This window comes from Sphaerodactylus townsendi, linkage group LG08, assembly GCF_021028975.2.
Source record: "Sphaerodactylus townsendi isolate TG3544 linkage group LG08, MPM_Stown_v2.3, whole genome shotgun sequence".
Taxonomy (NCBI): Eukaryota; Metazoa; Chordata; class Lepidosauria; order Squamata; family Sphaerodactylidae; genus Sphaerodactylus; species Sphaerodactylus townsendi.
In genome coordinates, this window is record NC_059432.1 from 36,935,018 (window position 1) to 36,952,437 (window position 17,420).

The 17,420-nt window shown below is 40.5% G+C and overlaps 1 protein-coding gene across 1 annotated transcript in view; it reads left to right on the forward strand.

Moving 5' to 3' along the window:
* CC2D2B (coiled-coil and C2 domain containing 2B) overlaps positions 1–16,100 on the forward strand; it is a 69,385-nt gene extending 53,285 nt beyond the window's left edge. The window contains exons 24-36 of the mRNA XM_048506671.1: positions 140–242; positions 1,560–1,669; positions 2,496–2,592; positions 4,191–4,289; positions 4,678–4,860; positions 4,942–5,145; positions 5,414–5,503; positions 8,789–8,902; positions 10,711–10,845; positions 11,931–12,053; positions 13,268–13,326; positions 14,776–14,953; positions 15,516–16,100. Coding sequence (XP_048362628.1) covers positions 140–242; positions 1,560–1,669; positions 2,496–2,592; positions 4,191–4,289; positions 4,678–4,860; positions 4,942–5,145; positions 5,414–5,503; positions 8,789–8,902; positions 10,711–10,845; positions 11,931–12,053; positions 13,268–13,326; positions 14,776–14,953; positions 15,516–15,704 — 1,684 coding nt within the window. The 3' untranslated portion in view covers positions 15,705–16,100. The remainder of the gene's footprint in view (positions 1–139; positions 243–1,559; positions 1,670–2,495; positions 2,593–4,190; positions 4,290–4,677; positions 4,861–4,941; positions 5,146–5,413; positions 5,504–8,788; positions 8,903–10,710; positions 10,846–11,930; positions 12,054–13,267; positions 13,327–14,775; positions 14,954–15,515) is intronic.
* The last annotated feature ends 1,320 nt before the right edge of the window (positions 16,101–17,420 follow it).

The following is a 17,420-nucleotide window of genomic DNA, read 5'->3' on the forward strand; positions in this document are numbered from 1 at the left end:
AATATTAAATGTAAATGTCTTTTAAACACAAATGTAATTCATAAGACTCCAGTTTAAGTTCATTAACCAATAAAATATATGTATGTCATGAGTCAAATAGGCTATCATTATTTATTTCATTTTTCTTTAACATTTCAAGGTCTGAAGTTGTTCATTCACAAGATTACTTGGTGAATCGAATGTTCCAAAGCAGGCATTTGTTGGCAGGGAAGTCACCCAATACAGCCGATCCTTTCACTGAGGTGATTACATGAAATAATGATTTTTGTTTTCCGCTCTAGTAATTTCTCTTTGTTGTGTAGAGGTTTATTTGAAGAGTTGAACAAAATTACAGTAAATATATCTATATTACAGTAAATTACATAAACATATTTACTTTCATCATTTACCTCAATAGGTCACATATTTCAAGATCTATAATTTGTGCTTTAGAATCTTTGGTATTTTGATCAATTTCAATGGTATTCAGTATGTATTTTGATGTTTTCATTGTGGACGAAAGAAGAAAAATCTGTGATATTTCAGTCTGGATTCACTTTAGGATCTGTGAAGTTGAAGTTGAAGTAGTTTGAAGTTGTCCTGACAAGCGTATCAAAAATTTACTAATAATAAAGTTGGTGTAAAAAGGGTGGTATAACTCCGTTCAGACCAGCGATTCTCAACCAGGGTTCCGTGGTACCCTGGGGTGCCGTGAGCATGTCCCAGGGGTACCGCGGCAATGCTACCAGCCCCCCTCACTTTTGCGGTGTCTTCCGCTGGTGCCAGCAAGGACATGGAGCTGGCCCATGGAGCTGGCCCAGGGGGCAGGACCTGCCGCAAGGTCAGCAGCCACTTCCCAACCTGTCCCCAGTGCTTCCCTTCACCCTTGGAGGTGAAAGTGTGGGGATGGCAAGCAGGGGCACTGGGAGGGGAAGGTGGAGGGGATGGCAGGGGTACCATGAGATATGAAGAGTGAGGCCAAGAGTACTGTGATGTTGAAAAGGTTGGGAAACACTGGTTCAGACCTTTGGAGGGTTCCCACATGACCAGTTTTATTTTCTGTTTGCTGTCTTCCCATGCCACCTAGAAGCCTTCTGGAGGTGGTGTGGCAGCCATGGCAGCTTTCTAAAAGAGCTTTAGAATGCCTCCTGAAAATGTTTATGGAGGGCATCATCCCTCTCCTGGGAGTTAATTTCATAAAATTGGAGTAATCATGGAGTTTACTCCCCCCAGGTTGAGAACCACTGTTTTAAATGCTTGTTTTCCTCTGGACTCCTTTTCACTTGCTTAAACTGCCAGTGGGGGTGGGGGTGGGGTGTCACATTTTGTCACTTGATAAAGCACAGGTTGGGGAACAAGAGTGACTCAGCCTGCTGTGGTGCTGTGGGATATTTAAATTACTTAAAAATGGCAGTGGTCCCTGTAGTGGTCATGAGGATACCATTACATCTAGTTTTTACAGAGTGTAGGTAATAGGCTCACTTCTGGAGAAACCAGTCATTTTTTATCATAAAAACACCAGTTTTTGAAAATGATATTGAACTGTGTTATTTTCAGTATAAAACATGTTCTTGTTGTAGGTGGCTGTTCACCCTTTCGTTGAAGTTTCTTTCCAGAACACAGTTTATCAGACAAGCACCGCTGATGGATCTCACCCATGTTGGAATGAAGAACTTCAAGTTGATTTTATGCAAGTTACTAGTCTCTCACATTCGATTCAGATGTATATAGTACTTTAGTTGTTTTGTCAAGCTCTCTGTAAACGCTTGTTTCTTTCACTGCAATTTTGGCTTTCTTTATTCCCTCAATTTTGAAAACAATTATTGAAGAATCACAGTGGGTTTACAAAAAAAAAGCATGTTTAATATGCCGATAGGAAAAGGATAGTGATAATAAGCTATCCTGAATACACCCCTAGGCTAAATAACCACAATAATTGTGTTTTTCATTTGTAAGGGCTTTTTTTCAGTAGAGCAAAGAAGGCATGGATCATTGGGCCCTGATTTGGCTGTCGAATAGTATGCTTTGTATGGGCCATTACAAACTGCCGTAAATTACATTAGAACTGGGATTCAGAGTATTTAGGAAGATTCCTGCAGGCTTTGTTGTCCTGGCTTGTGGCATTCAATAATCTGAGTTTTATCCTAGTGACTGCCATGCAGGGGAAATACATTAAGTATTGCACATGTCGCATTTTTTCAAATATAAGCTATCAGCTTGAATCCCAAGATCAGCTTGTGCGAGGGGACAGTCATCCTTCCTGGCACCTGCCCCGAGCATCCGGAAAGTCACTGACCATGCATGGCATGGAGAGTGTGCTGTAGCTGAGGAGCAGAATCGGTGGACCACCCATGAACAGAATAATGGCTGCTCGGGCACATGGATTTTTAAATCTAAACCACAATAGAATAACATTACTTTGTCAAAAATAATCTTTGCTTTTCCTGTTGTGAGTACTTTTTATCATAAAAGCTAGCATAGCTCTTCGATTTAATTAAAATATTGCTTTATTACAGCTCTCCAGGACGTGATTATACTTTTTCAGGGTTATCTAAAATAAAAGACAACATATACATTAACATTTTTGACGAATTTATGATGGAAAATCATGAGGTAAATAATTTTAGTCAAGACAATTTTTTTTCAGTACTACCAGTATCAAAATCTGTGCAGTGGGGTTCAAAAATCCTGACTTCACCCTTTCGCCTCCTAATTCCTGTAGTGCAGCGGTTCTCAACCTGTGGGTCATGACCCGTTTGGGGATCGAACGACCGTTTCACAAGGGTTGCCTAAGACTCTCTGCATCAGTGTTCTCCATCTGTAAAATGGATAAATGTGAGGGTTGGGGGTCACCACAACATGAGGAACTGTATTAAAGGGTCGCTGCATTAGAAAGGTTGAGAACCACTGCTGTAATGTATTCTTGTCCCTTAGATGCATAACAGATGTGTAAGCTTGTAAAAGCCACCAAAATGGTACTGGAAGTCTTGTGAAGTCTTTAGTAACCTGGCTGGATGTTGTGACCTTCAGCTCCCTCTGGTACTGGATGTTGCTGCATTGTGCACTGCCCACAGCCAAAATTCTGATGTCACATAGGATGACTCTGTGTCCAGATCCTGCTGCATGATGGGAGCTGTACATCTCAACAACTGGTGGGTTGCTATGGCACTCCAAAATGGTACCTGGAATTTTGCAAGATTTCAGGTATCATTTTGGCTTGCAAAGATCAGGGCTTCCTCACAGGCCAAGGACAATGAGGACAAGCAAGGTATGAGGAAGAGTACCCCTGTGGTTCTTTGTGTATCAATCCCTTGAGATAATCCTAACTGGAATCAGATATCCAAGATGTTGTAGTTCTATTATTGGCAAAGCAATGGAAAGTGTACTGAAGTGTGTTCAACAACCCACTGTTGCAGTACTATTTTCTATATGCACTGATTATAATTTAAGGAGCGAAGCAGCTATTTACATTGTGCTCTAAACATTGTCTTACAGCATCATTGACATTAAACTAAATTACAGCATGGTTTAAGGAAAGTATCTGGTCTAGTGTGGAGACTTAGTGAAAGTCATGGTATCTCCCTGTTTGCCTTTTATTTTTAATTTGAATTATTTATATTTTCACTTGCTATCATGGGCATCCCAATCCAAAGGGTGGTGGTGGTGGTAGAGTGGTGGCCGAGGATGGTAATGCGGCAGTGCATCTGCACTACCTCTAATGGGATTTCCAGCAGCGTGAGAAGGAGGATTTTTTAAAAAAACTGACTGCCTGAAAAATCCCACTGGAAAGACCGATTTATGGCACATTTTCTGGTGGCGTAAGTCAGCTGCTGGGATAAGTCCCTGAGTGCTTGCATCTATGTCACTTTGCATGGCATGACATTTCTTATTGGTTCAGTCCTGGCATCAGACCTCCAAATGCAAAAGCAAAAGATTGGTTTCCAAAATATTTTATGGTTGAGAAATATATGTTTTGATTCATTTGTATTTTCAATGATACATAGGTTGAAAAATAGTTTATTAACACCTTGTATATTCAGTAATAGACATTCTTCAGATTCAACGGCATGTGTATTTATAGGTGTAACTGGAAGAAAAAGCAGTAGTTATAAGATTTCTGTTGCAGTTGTGGAAACATTGCCAAGTGCATTCACACATGCAAAGCACACTCTGAAAATCAAAAGATTTATCCAGGCTATGTATTTCCTTAGGTTGGCTGTCCGAAGGGCTGCAGTGGGCATTCCTTTCTGAGAAAGAGTTGGCTTGGATCTATTATGTTTCCTTTCTCTGCCCTACTGGAACAATCAAAGGTACTGAATAAGAAAAAAAAACCCCAATGATTTTACATTCCAAAATATTGTATTGCTTTTTATAGTCTGTCTCACCAAAAGAAAAAACAACCATAATTGTAACTTCATTCACCACATGCTGCACCATCTTTGTTTTAGAATGCTCTGTTTGGGTCCTTGTGCCTGCCTAACTAGCAGAACTAGGTAGGCACTAGGACCCAAATGGAACATTCTAAAACAAAGACGGTGCAGCATGTGGTGAATGAAGTTACAAATTATGGGTTTTTTCTTTTGGTGAAACAGAGTATGGAATAGTGTAAGATTGTAGCTCCACTACATTATCCAGTTTTTGAGACCTTCCCTTAGTATTTGCAGGGTTGAAAGTGATTGTTATAAAATTTGTTCACAGATTAGTGGCACATTTCAAGTAAATATGCCGCCAGTTTTGCTTGGATATACTTGGAGTAAAACGTATGTACCTCCTAAAGAAGAATGTTACAGGCAGAATTTGAAAGAATATACTTTTCTAACTATCTTTGCCACTATTGAACCGCAACTATCTTCTGCTGAAGATAACACTGAAACTGATAAGGTTAGTAATTTTTTACTAATCTTATTTAAGAAGATTGGTGAATTCTGAAAAATAGTATAACTTCTAAAAGTATGTCTTTAGCTTACAGATCATGAAGATGAATTGCTTTTGCAAAAAGCATGCATTTTTAAGAAAACGTGCAAGGCATTATTTCCAAAGAGGAGAATAATAACCTCTATTTTTAACAATGAAGGAAGAAATATTTTAGTAACAAAGTATATAACCTCTCTTAACCCACCACAGCAGTTGCTAGATATGTATTCTACAGATCTTAATTCAACAGCTGTAAGTACAGAATATTTTTCATAGATGAGGAATATTCAAAATGGTTCAATATTTAAAAAATATTATTTGTAATAATTTCCCCATTACGCATTTGCATTTTCTCTTCACAGTTTGGTCTTTTGACTTGCCAACTTTCTGTCATAAGGAATGTATTACAAAATAAATTGATGTATTGCTATATGGTTTTCAACAGTCCTAAATATAATTCTTCCAGTTGCATTTGCTAGGGTGCATTCCTGGGATATACTCATTCCAGTTTCTTTTGTAGGACCTTATATCTCGATTTGTGTCTTTAATTCCTTGTATACCAGACACAGTGGATGAAAACAATGAGGTTGATGTTTGGATTACAGCAGAGGTAATTCCAAATTATAAACTCAGATAAAACTTTATTCTGTTTGATATGTCATTCTTTGCATGTTCTTTAAAGACTAAACAAATACTGCTTTTTTGAAAAGTTACAAATTTCAATATTTAAAGCCATTCACACTTCAAAAGTCATTTCACAGTATGCTCTTCTACAATTTTATCATCTTGTTGAGAAATCGCTTCCAGAGAAATCAGGTAGAACAACATCAGAGAGATGGGCCTATTGTCTATGGCCGTTTCCTCACTTAAAAAAAAAAAGCAGAGGCAAAACGGTTTTGTAAGCTTCGGGTGTTTTTGAGCACGCAGTCACGCTCCCCACTCCAGGTAGTCGCACGGGGTTTCCCAAAAGGCGCTGTTCTGAACAGGAACAGAAATGACACGCGCTGAGGGGTCACGAGGGTGGCAGAATCGGGGCGGTTGCATTGTCGCCGCTCCGGTAGTGGGGAGTGCCGCTGGAACCCGCGTTACTTGGAGCGAGTAGCGCGCAACAAAAGGTGAGTGGGGAAATGGCCTATGATGTCTGATTTACAAAAAAGAAGAAAATGATGGAAATTGATACATATGATAAATATTGTGTCTTAGATACCTGAATTGTGGATGAGGTAACTATCAATTAAGCAATGTAGTGCTTAGGATAGGGCTGGCTCATTTATTCATTTGCCACCACATCACAGCTGACTTGGGCCCTTTCCGCACATATGCGGAAATGCACCTCCACCGGCATGAATTATGTCGGTAGCGGCTCAGGGACCGTTCGCACACTAGCGTGTGAGCGGCCCTGATTTTCCTCTCAGCCAGAGAGGCGGCTCTGTATGGAGCCGCCTCCGGTCGCCCCCCTCCACTCACCGTCCTGTCCAGCGTTGCTCTGGAGGGTTGCAGGGACCCGCCCAGTGTGGGTGGGTCTCTGCAGCCCTCCAGAGCGATGCTGGATGGGACGGTGAGTGGAGGGGAGGGGGAAAGTGGCATCTTCCCGCTGGTGCTGTTCACACCGCGCCAACGGGAAGACGGCACTTTGCAAAAACCTTGCTCGTTGAAAGAGGTTAAAAGTGGCACCTTCACGCTGCTCCTGGGCGGCCAGGATGGCGCTGCTGCATGTGTGAACAGCAGCCCAGGGACAGCGTTTTTGCTGTCCCTGGGTCGCTGTATTTCGCTCGTGCAGAAAGGGCCCTAGAGTGATCCCATGGGGTTTTCAAGGCAAGAGATGTTCAATGGTGGTTTGCCATTGCCTGCCTCTGCATCATGACACTGATACTCCTTGGAGGCTTCCTGTCCAAATACTAGCCAGAGTCATGCGCTGAGAATATGTGATTGGCTCAAGGTCACTCAGCAAACTTCCATGGCGCAAGTGGGAACTGAGTTTCCGAGGTCCTAGACCAACACTTTGACCACTACACCACACTGGTTCTCTCATCCAGTTTAGCTGCTACAAATGCCCTCCCCCTTGCTGCCCCAGCCCATCCAAGACAAGCAGAAGAAAGCCATTTTAACTTTTGCGTCCTTTCATATCACTATCCCATTTCTATAAAAAAGCAAGAGTTAGTTAAAAGGAAACTTAAAGGCAGCGTTATCAGTATCCAGTTCTTTCAGTCATCTTTGAAATTATTTCTTTAAAAAACAAAAAAATTATTTTAAAAAACATAAAAATTAAAATAAGGCCCATATGACATGCATATCATAGACTAAAAAAGAATAAAGATATTCTGAAGAATGATAGCATTGTTAAATAGAAGACTCTAAGCAAGACTTCATCCAAAATGTAGAAGCTTAGCTCAACTGAGATAACTTTGACAAACTGAATATGAATGTACAATAAGACAATGTAATAAGCAATGTAACAAACTGTTAAAAATTTGAAACAGCATAAAATGAGAACTTGGCAAGAAACTTGACAAACTGGATTTCATTGCAGAAGATTCTGTAGCAGTACCAACTGTATTTTATACAATAGTTTATCCGAAAGACTAGCAAATAATAAAAGTGTAAAAATAACTGTCAGATATTAAAATTTTCCAAACCTAGGTAACTTACATGCAAAAATTTCAAATTTTAAATTGCTCAGCCACTAATGAGATATAACATAATTAGACCTGTGTAGCTGTGATATAGTAGCTGTCAGAATTGTCAAAAATGTCAGACTACACAAGGAAGCTATTAAAATTCACAAACAGCAAAAAGGAAGAGAATTAAAAAATCAACAGAACCTGGCAACAAGTACTAAAAAACGCCAAAACCCAAAACCAGAGACATTCAAATGCAACCGTAAATGAACTCTACTCAAGACACATGCTAATACAATTGTAAATGCAGTTGCAAGTGTGATGACAAATGCAACAGCAATGTAACTGAACTCCATGGAAATATGCCTCACTCCCCTGTGAGGTGGACAAAACTAATATCTATACTTAGGAAAATGATGCAAAACAGTATTAAGGAAAGAGGTACTAATCAAACAATCTCTGGTAAAAAAATAGTTTGGCTTTAACATATTGTTTGACGTGGTCTAGCTAGATGTGTTACTTATCTATGTTACTTAGATTCACAATGTTTTGGCTAATAATTTTTTGTTTTCTTTATTATGGTTATTACATGCGTTTGAATTTGTTATTGCATTATTTATTGGTTTCATTGAGCAACATACAATCAGCTGTAACTTTTCTGCTTTGCCCCCAACTGGGATGAAATTTTCCAACATCTTCCTCCTCTTGCCTGAGACTTTCCATGGTAGATTTCAGGTGTATAGTTAAGGGTGTCTACATTTTGGAAGGTAATAGAAGGTTTGATATCCAGATGTACTCTCCTGCTAGCCAGGAGTAATTTTTAAATGATCTCTCACTAAAAGTTTGTAAGGAAACTGGGTTAATGTGGGATAACGAACAGAACTTCCCTTGGACTGGGAAGCTGCACATTAATGACATGGTCAATTGTAATTGTAGAAGAAGTACTCAACTGGTTGAAAGCTCTGTGATGTTTGCTAGTTGGAGCTACATTTCATCAATGGTTGGCCAGAGGAGCATTTCCATTTCAGAACTTACCTGTGGTACCTTTGCTGTTATATAATTTTGTGAGAAGATGAAAATTCACCATCCATCCATCCATCCATCCATCCATCCATCCATCCATCCATCCATCCATCCATCCATCCATCCATCCATCCATCCATCCATCCATCCATCCATCCATCCATCCATCCATCCATCCATCCATCCATCCATCCATCCATCCATCCATCCATCCATCCATCCATCTTTAATGCAACTTCTTGTGTTTCTTATAGCATTGTATCAATTTGGGTGTTGGTAATAAAGAAGAGCATGCTGTGCTTCTCTGTAATTATTTTATCTATATTGGGAAGAAATCATGGGTGTTGATGGGATCTTCTGTGTTAGAAGTAAGTCTACTGCAATATTTAAACCTTTGTTTTTGTTGTTTCCCATAAAACTCTTAACCACATTGTATGTGTGAAATAATAAAATATATAGCCTTTGTCACACCAAAAACATGGCCGTGTAAGCTCATTTTAAAAGACTGTAACTTGACTTCCATTTGTTAAGTACCAGAAATGATAAATGTGTCTTATACCTTGCTGTGCATCCTGTGGCTTGGATTCTGTGTCTTGCTTTTACTTATACAAAGGAAGTACTTGTGGACCCTTCCTGGAGGAAAGCTAATTTTGCAGATCCACTGGACTTACCTGGAAAACTTCCTCCTATGAGCATTTTAAAGAACCAGCTCCCCTTCTACCAAGAGCACTAATATGCTTCCATCCCTAGTCAAGTGACTCCTAAGACTGATTTTTTTAGTTGGGCAGCCCAGTTCAGAGTGGGGGAGGGGCATACCCATCTCTGGTACCTATTCTGCAGGTGCAAGGGGCAAATGCGCTGGAGAGGGGCAGCTTACCTAGGCTGGCAGGCAACATGTGACTCCACAGCACCCAATCCATCTCTAGGCCTGCTGGTGCCAACTCTAGGGCTGCCATTTCTAAGCCCGCCGGCAGGCCAGCTCCCACTGCCTGCCCAGCCCCTGTGTTCCAAGGGAGCTGCCATTGGAGATATGCCATGATTTTTGTGGCATATCTCCGTCATCCCCTATGAGGGAAATTTGGTGGCTGGGCTATTTCTTTCTTCTTGGGTTTCCTGGGCCACAGGAAAGCTCTTTGGAGAGGCAGGGTGGTCCCGGAATGGTGCCATCTCTGCCTGCTTGCCCAATCTGGATTGGGCTGTAAAAGCTACATCTAGAGCTAATGTCAGGCAACAAACAATTCTCAGTTGGAATATATCTTCTACTTCTACTGCACTGTTTTCTGTTGTAGAGGTGATCCTCCACTGGGAAGGGCATTTCTCTGCTACTAGGTGTTTTCAAGACCAGTGTTTTACAATGAGCAAAAAGCACTTAGCACCAGAAGAGCATATTCTGCAGCATGAGATTACCTTCATAATGGATAAAGAGCTGGGCAAACAGAAGTAATGCATAGGAGCTGAGTCCTCTACCAGATATCTAGCACAAAATGGTTTTTCAAAATTTTCACCAGCAGAATGGGTTTTTCCAAATTCCTGTTAGTTAGAATATGGTTTCTTTTTCATGTTAGATGATCCTGAACAATCTTCAGTGTGCCGTTAGATTCAGAGTAGCCAGGACAATTTAGGTTTCACGTGCCCTTTCTCCCCAAAGCATCTTATTCATAGTTATTCATAGGAACAGTTTTAAACATCTCTACGCTCTTGAACTGACATAGGTCTTCAATCTTCTAAAGTATATGAAAAATTAATATAAGTATGTATGTCAATATAGTGAAGAATAATTGGTAAAAATAATCAAACTGCTAAATGATCAGTGGATTTAGCTTTAAAAGGGGCTTAGTTTTAAAAGGGCTTGGACAGATTTATGGAGGAGAAGTCGATTTATGGCTACCAATCTTGATCTGAGGTTGCAAATGCCTTAGCAGACCAGGTGCTCGGGAACAGCAGCAGCAGAAGGCCATTGCTTTCACATCCTGCATGTGAGCTCCCAAAGGCACCTGGTGGGCCACTGCGAGTAGCAGAATGCTGGACTAGATGGACTCTGGTCTGATCCAGCAGGCTCTTTCTTATGTTCTTATGTGGAATTTTATTTACATATCAGAGAAAATAAAATATCACTGTTTTCTCTTGTTATTCAAAAACCAATAAATTTTGATAACATCTTCTTTTGCTAATATAGGGAAACGTGGCTTATGTGCTAACACAGGAAAATGGAGAATATTTTCTGTGGAATCCATTGAGTGGCCAGTGCTATAAGCAGTTTGATGCATTTTGCCCCTTGCAGAGTATAGATTGCTTAATCAGTTGGGAAAATGTAAGTAATTATAATGAGAGAGAGAGAGAGAGAGAGAGAAGTCATAATAAACTGTAAAAGCTTCCCCATTAAGACGTGGGAAGTTCTCTTGATAATATTGCAGAGTTTCACCTTTCCTTTGGATGAAGATCCTGGACATTAATAGTGTGTTCATGACACTCTGTTTACAAATCTACAAACAGCCATATGAACACCTATCAGTGGAGAATATAACCTACATCAGATTCTCTGATAGCAAACAGTGCTGCATCTTACTCCCCAGTTTGCGTTCCAGTTTCCAGGTCACAAGCTAGAAAACTCTCAGCTGTCTTTTTGTCTCTGTCTATTGAAACTACCAACTGCTTTTAAGACTTTTCTGAATGGATATCACTTATCTAGACTTCAATAAGTATCATATTCCGAAAGTTCAAGAAAAAAACTCTTAGCCAACAAGAGATGCTCTTTGGACATTAGCTCCTGTTGATATAACAAGCAATTATCCTGAGCACGGATGGGCAATAGTGCACTTGCAGTGTCTCAAAGTTATTCTGAATTTTAATGCACACACACATAGAGCTCTGCAGAATTAGGGAATGTAGGGAATACTCCCTATAAGGGAATCACTACCAGTCAGAACAGATAGATAGCTCAGAGCAAAATGAACCAGTGATCTGATTTGGCATAAAATAGCATTTTTATCTTTGCTATTCCTTGACACATTCACAGAAGTGCAGATGAAGTAAATGTGTATTTCTCAGCAAATGCCTTTCACATTTACTTCTTCCACGAGAGGAAATGGTCTCTTTGTGTGTACATGCAAATGAATGAATTGGAATCTGTGTTTGAACATGAATTAAAATGGATGATTGGCCAGCAGGTATAAGCTAACATATTGCAATAAAAAAGAAGTCAGTGAATTTGATAGATCTCTGTTTAAATATATAAGTTGGAGAATGTGTTCCTACTTTTCCCTCTGTAAATCTGAAGCAGCTTTTCCTCTAATAAGCATTTATTTACTTTATTTTGTTTAATAACACCATATTAAGAAGTATGTTAGAATATGCCTTTTCAGATCGCTTATATAATTTGCACTAATGCTTTGATAGGTCTGGTTCAACATACAACAAAATAATTCACCAATGTATGTTAGTTTTGACATTTCAAAGGAAGGTTTTTGGAAACAGTTTCTTCCCTACAATTTTCAGCATTCAAAAACACAGACTGTACAGGTAACAGACCTTTTCAAACTGTACTTTCATGTTTTAACTTACAGTGGGAAGCGGAAACGTGGTGATGCTTTGTAAAACTGAGCAGTGGAAGGAACAGATGTAGAGAAGATAAACTAAGCTAAAGTGGAAGAAATATGAAAGCCTGTGTAGTGTAGTGGATAGAATGTCAAACTAGGTCAGTGATGGCGAACCTATGGCACGGGTGCCAGAGGTGGCACTCGGAGCCCTCTCTGTGGGCACGCACACACAGAGTTCGTCATGTGGGGGACAGAAAATCACCCCCCCACACACACACACACATCTAGGCTGGCCTGGGCCACTGAGCATGACGTGCGCACACCGCGGTGAGCAAGCAGGATTCAGCTGGCGGGCCTGGTGCCTGTGCTCTGGGTGGTTGCTGCCCGACGGGGGGGGGGGGGCGCAGAGGAGGCAGAGATGTTAGAGAGGCACAGAGCGGTGCGCACAGGACATTCTGGAGGCTAAAGCAGGCTGGCCCCTGCTCAAGCGAGTGGGGCGGAGGAAGAGGAAGCCAACCGTTTTTTTTCTAAACTAAAACCTCAGCATTCAGGTTAAATTGCTGGGTTGGCACTTTGTGATAAATAAGTGGGGTTTGGGTTGCAATTTGGGTACTCAGTCTCAAAAAGGTTCGCCATCACTGAACTAGGTTCTAGGAGACCCAGGTGTGAATACTCGCTTGGCCATGCAAATGTGCTGGCTGACTGTGGAACATTCACCTGCTCTCATCTTAACCTCACAGAGATGTTGTGAGGATAAAAGGGATAAAAGGATAAGGATATAAGTAGCTTTGGGTCCCCGGTTGGGGAGAAAGGTGGGGTATACATGGAGAAAATGTTTAAATGTTGCAAGCCACCTTTATATAGGATAGGTCTAAACAGAAACTGAATTAAATATTTCTTTGTATTCTGTGAAATACCAGGACAGGTTAGAAATATACGCTAAAATAAAAAAGCCTCTGATTTAAGACAGTTATACTTCTACTTCATACTTACCAAATGACATCTTCCAGTATACTCCCATCTGCCAGCAACAAATAGCTTCTTCTTACGATGGCCTCGCTTAGGATTGTCCTCACAGTAGCAGCTAGGTCATGTTTCCAGTACTGAAAAGTGTGAGGCCATCAGAGTATTTGTCCAGATGTGCCTAAAATGTATTTATAGTTCTACAGTGTTGTAAGCTACTACTATCTGTTTCAGCCAGAAGAGATATTTTATGCTCCTACTAATGAAAGTTTGGTAGAAGAGCTACAGAACAGGTAATTACTTTACATGATTAACAGTTACAAACATAAAAGGCATGGTGGCTCGCTTGCATTTTTGTTACCAATATTACCACCAGTTCATTTTTCTTTCTTGCTGAACTTGAGTAATGAAAGACCCAAGGGAACAGAGGTAGACCAGTGGTAGGCCTGTGGTAGACCAGTGCTGAGTTCTTACTGAGGGCTAGATATGACAGCATCCTCAAGTCTGACGCTTGGAAGATGGCACCATTTTAAAACCAAATGAGATTATTTTAAAAATGTCACAAGGGCCTAATCCTAATAGAGCCAGAGTGGTGTAGTGGTTAAGAGCAGATGGACTCTAGTGTAGAAAACCAGGTTTGATTTCCCACTCCTCCACATGAGCAGCAGACATTAATCTTGTGAACCAGGTTTGTTTCCTCACTCCTACGCATAAAGCCTGCTAGTTGACCTTGGGCTAATTGGGCATAGTGAAGTGGGGGGGGGACTCTTGCCCCAGGTGTCTGGGGGCCCTTTGGCCCCCACTGTCCCTGTGGTGCCTTTAAAATGCACCCAACTTCTATTTGAGCGTGCGCAGACAGGCAAAACTGTGGGGGTGGAGACGAGGCTGGGGGGGCTGCACTCCTTCCCTGGTCTTGTCTCCCCTCCCACTGTCTTTTCAGCCTTGGTGTGCTCAGATAGAAGGAAACTTAGGTCATTTTAAAGGCACTATGGAGGGGGGTAGCGAGAGGGGGAAGCTGTGGGGGGAGTTGGGCCAGGGCACAGCTGTAGGGGTGCAGCTGTAGGGAGGGGTGCAATTTTTAAAGCTATGCTCCTGGGTCTAGACACGGATCTTTTAGATCTCTCTCAGACCCACCAACCTCACAATTGTGTTATAGGAAGAAAAGGGGAAGGAGTTTGTAATGCCCTTTGAGACTCCTTAAAATTGAGAAAAATCAGGGCATAAATCCAACGTTTTCATAGGGCCAATAGCACAGGAAGATGCCCTCCTCCCCTTTTTGTGCCAAAATGCTGCATGCCTTCCTGTGTCCATTTTGGCAATCAAAAAGGCATGGGAGAGGAACAAGATTACCTTTATACAGGTACACTGCAGACTTGATTAGGATTGAGCACTTATAGAATTTTAAAATCTCATTAGACTTTAAAATGGTGCTGGCATCCATGGGTCAGATCTAAGGATGCCAACACATCTAGTTTGGCCTTTAATGTAACTGTGCCTCTCATAATCAATGTAAAGCTGTCGTCTTTGGAACTTTTTTCAGTCTCATTTCTTTGTCCCCTGTATCTAGGATGGCTTTTCCTCAGCCAAACTGACCTTTGAGTCTCCTCAGAAGCACTGAGCAGTTTTGTTCAGAGGTTCATTCTGTCAAGTAGTTGGCCTGTTCTTGAAGTTCTGAAGTTTAATTGCTATAAAATCTGCCAGTGTAGTAGAATGTAGCTTATTCCCAATCATCTCAAATATAGGATTGAAAAGACTTTAAAGAACAAAATGATGGAATGGCGATCCCAACTGCCAACCCGCTGGCATCGACAGTGTACCAATATCTTACGACAAAGTCTTCCTAAACTGGAATTAAGAAGCAGAGGTATTGCTACAGATAAAGAAGAAACTGATTTGGAGGCTCTTCTAGAACATTATTGGGTTAGCATTGATGTTAATGAATTATTATTGAAATTGCCAATAATGTTAATCTGTTGATGACTACAACCATAATTCTGAAGAAAAGTACCCTGTTTCCCCATAAATAAGACCTACCCCCAAAATGAGCCCCAGCATGATTTTTCAGGATTTTTGGAGGATGCTTGAAATATAAGCCCTACTCCAAAAATAGTTTTTTCCCACAGTTAAGCAGATCTCCCCGGCTTAACTGATCTGGTCACAATGGGGCACAAAATCATACATAAAATACATTTCCTGAAAATAAGCCCTAGCACATCTTTTGGAGCAAAAATTAATATAAGACCCAGTCTTATTTTTGGGGAAACACGGTATGTTAGAAAATGTTGCAGATATGTAAGTAAACTTATTTATAGTTAACAGATTTTGGCACAATTTCATCAACCTTTTTCATACTGATGTATAGTTAAAATGTATTTTCTATATGGGACAAATATTCATTTTAACTGGCGCAGGTTTGAACTATAGATTTAATTCAGGTGCTGGCATCAGGAGTTGGCAGTAAGTGAGAATTCTCTTCTTACAGGTTACAGGCTTTCCAATCCAGATGCCATATCAAAATGTGCGATCAGTAATTGAGGCTGTTTTTCAGACTGGAATTCATTCTTCAGAGGTTCCCAACACAGAATTTGCCCTTGCTGTGCATATCTATCCTTATCCAAATAACATACTATCTGTCTGGATCTACTTAGTGTCTTTGGTTCGTCATAAGTAATCATACATAAACCTCTTCTGGAGTTGAATATGACTAGCAGAAGCTTCTGAGTGAAGTTTGAATTATTATATGGAAGTCACTGTCTTGGATTCCACAGAGGATTTACAATGGGAGGGATTTCTCTGAACTCCTCATAATGTTCTGTGTGTATTGTCTATATCTCTCAGTAGCAACATTTCTGGCCCTTTTTGGTCTATAGTGGAAATAGGAAGCACGGAAGTCCCATTTCAATTACAGAAATCCCTTCTGTCAGCAGAAATTAGCACTGGATCTAAGCCATTATGCCTATCCTGAGAATCATATTGTCTTTGCAGAGATTGGTTCACAATATGATATATTATTTACCAGACATATGCAAACATGTTGCTTGTGAATTTATTAAACTTATTGCTTAATTATTTTATTTGTTCCTACAACAGTAAACAGCTTTCACACAGGAATTTTCCCACATAGCAAGGAGAAAGCCTCCATATTAAAAGACAATATCCATATGATATCATGATCACTCCAAACATGACTGATGCTGTTCCCGCTGCTTCCTCTTTTAAACTGGAGTGGGGGCGGCAAACAATCCTGAGGGAGTCACCTTTGCAGAGGGGAAAGGGTAGAGCTAAATTCAAAAACTGCACATTGTATTTACCTGTTATGAACCCTTTTGCAACCCTTTAGGAGATCCTTTTCCTTTTCTCCTAAGTTACTATGAGGTGTTCCTATGAGGTGCTTTAAGGCTTTGTGTTAGTATATTCAGGGTGAATGGGCTAGCTGCCATCTGAGATTTTAATTGTAATGCCATTTATGTTTTTATTGTCTAGAATATGATGGAAACTGCCCTGAGCCAGTTAGGGAAGGACAGCATACAAGTTAAGCAAGCAAACAAATAAATAGTATAACAGGGTAGCTTGCTGGAAATAGGGGGTGTTGTTGTCTCGGACTATGGTGGGAAGTTAGCTTAATACTGGCAAAGGGAACAGCAAAAGAACAGATGGCTTTCCACCCTGCTTGCTGCTGCTGCCACGGCAGCATTGTGTTTGATTATTGTGTTTGAGCCCCCATCTGGAAGCAGCCTTTATAGGTTTTAATGGCTGTTAGCAATGTATTCTGGCAGAACATTTATTTTCTATATTGGAATAGTACGGCCAAGTTCAGCTTGTTTAATATGATTGATGGATTTGTCTTATTTATTCATTAAAAATGGTGATTTGAAGCCATACCAAGGAGTGTACTTTTACCTTTGTGTACAGACCAGGAAAACATGCTTGAAATTTAAAGAAATTGACTGCATTTTAATTGACTCGAGATAGAATCTGGATGCAAAAGTTCAGTTTTTTTAAAAATTGTTAATTAAAAGTGCCTGGGCAGGTAGCATGACCAGCCTATTAAAAAAGGAGTTGGCTGCAGATGCCACTGACCCTAGTTCAGTGCCCCCAGCACATGACATTTTAATCATAAGGCTCCCTGACCCTAGGGGACTGTGGGAAGCATCCATGCCTAGGAGCATCCTCTACTTCTAGTTAATAAGATCCAGCCCATAATTTCCCATATTTCCCTGAAAATAAAGTTAACACGCACACAGAGCCCGAAATGCAAGTTTAGCTTAGCTTTGTAATATCCATTTGCCAGTATGATCTGTTGCTTTAAAAAAGAAAAAAAACCACATTTCTTTACAAGGCTAGGAACAATCAAAATTAAATCAACATTTCCTGCCTTTCTTCCTCC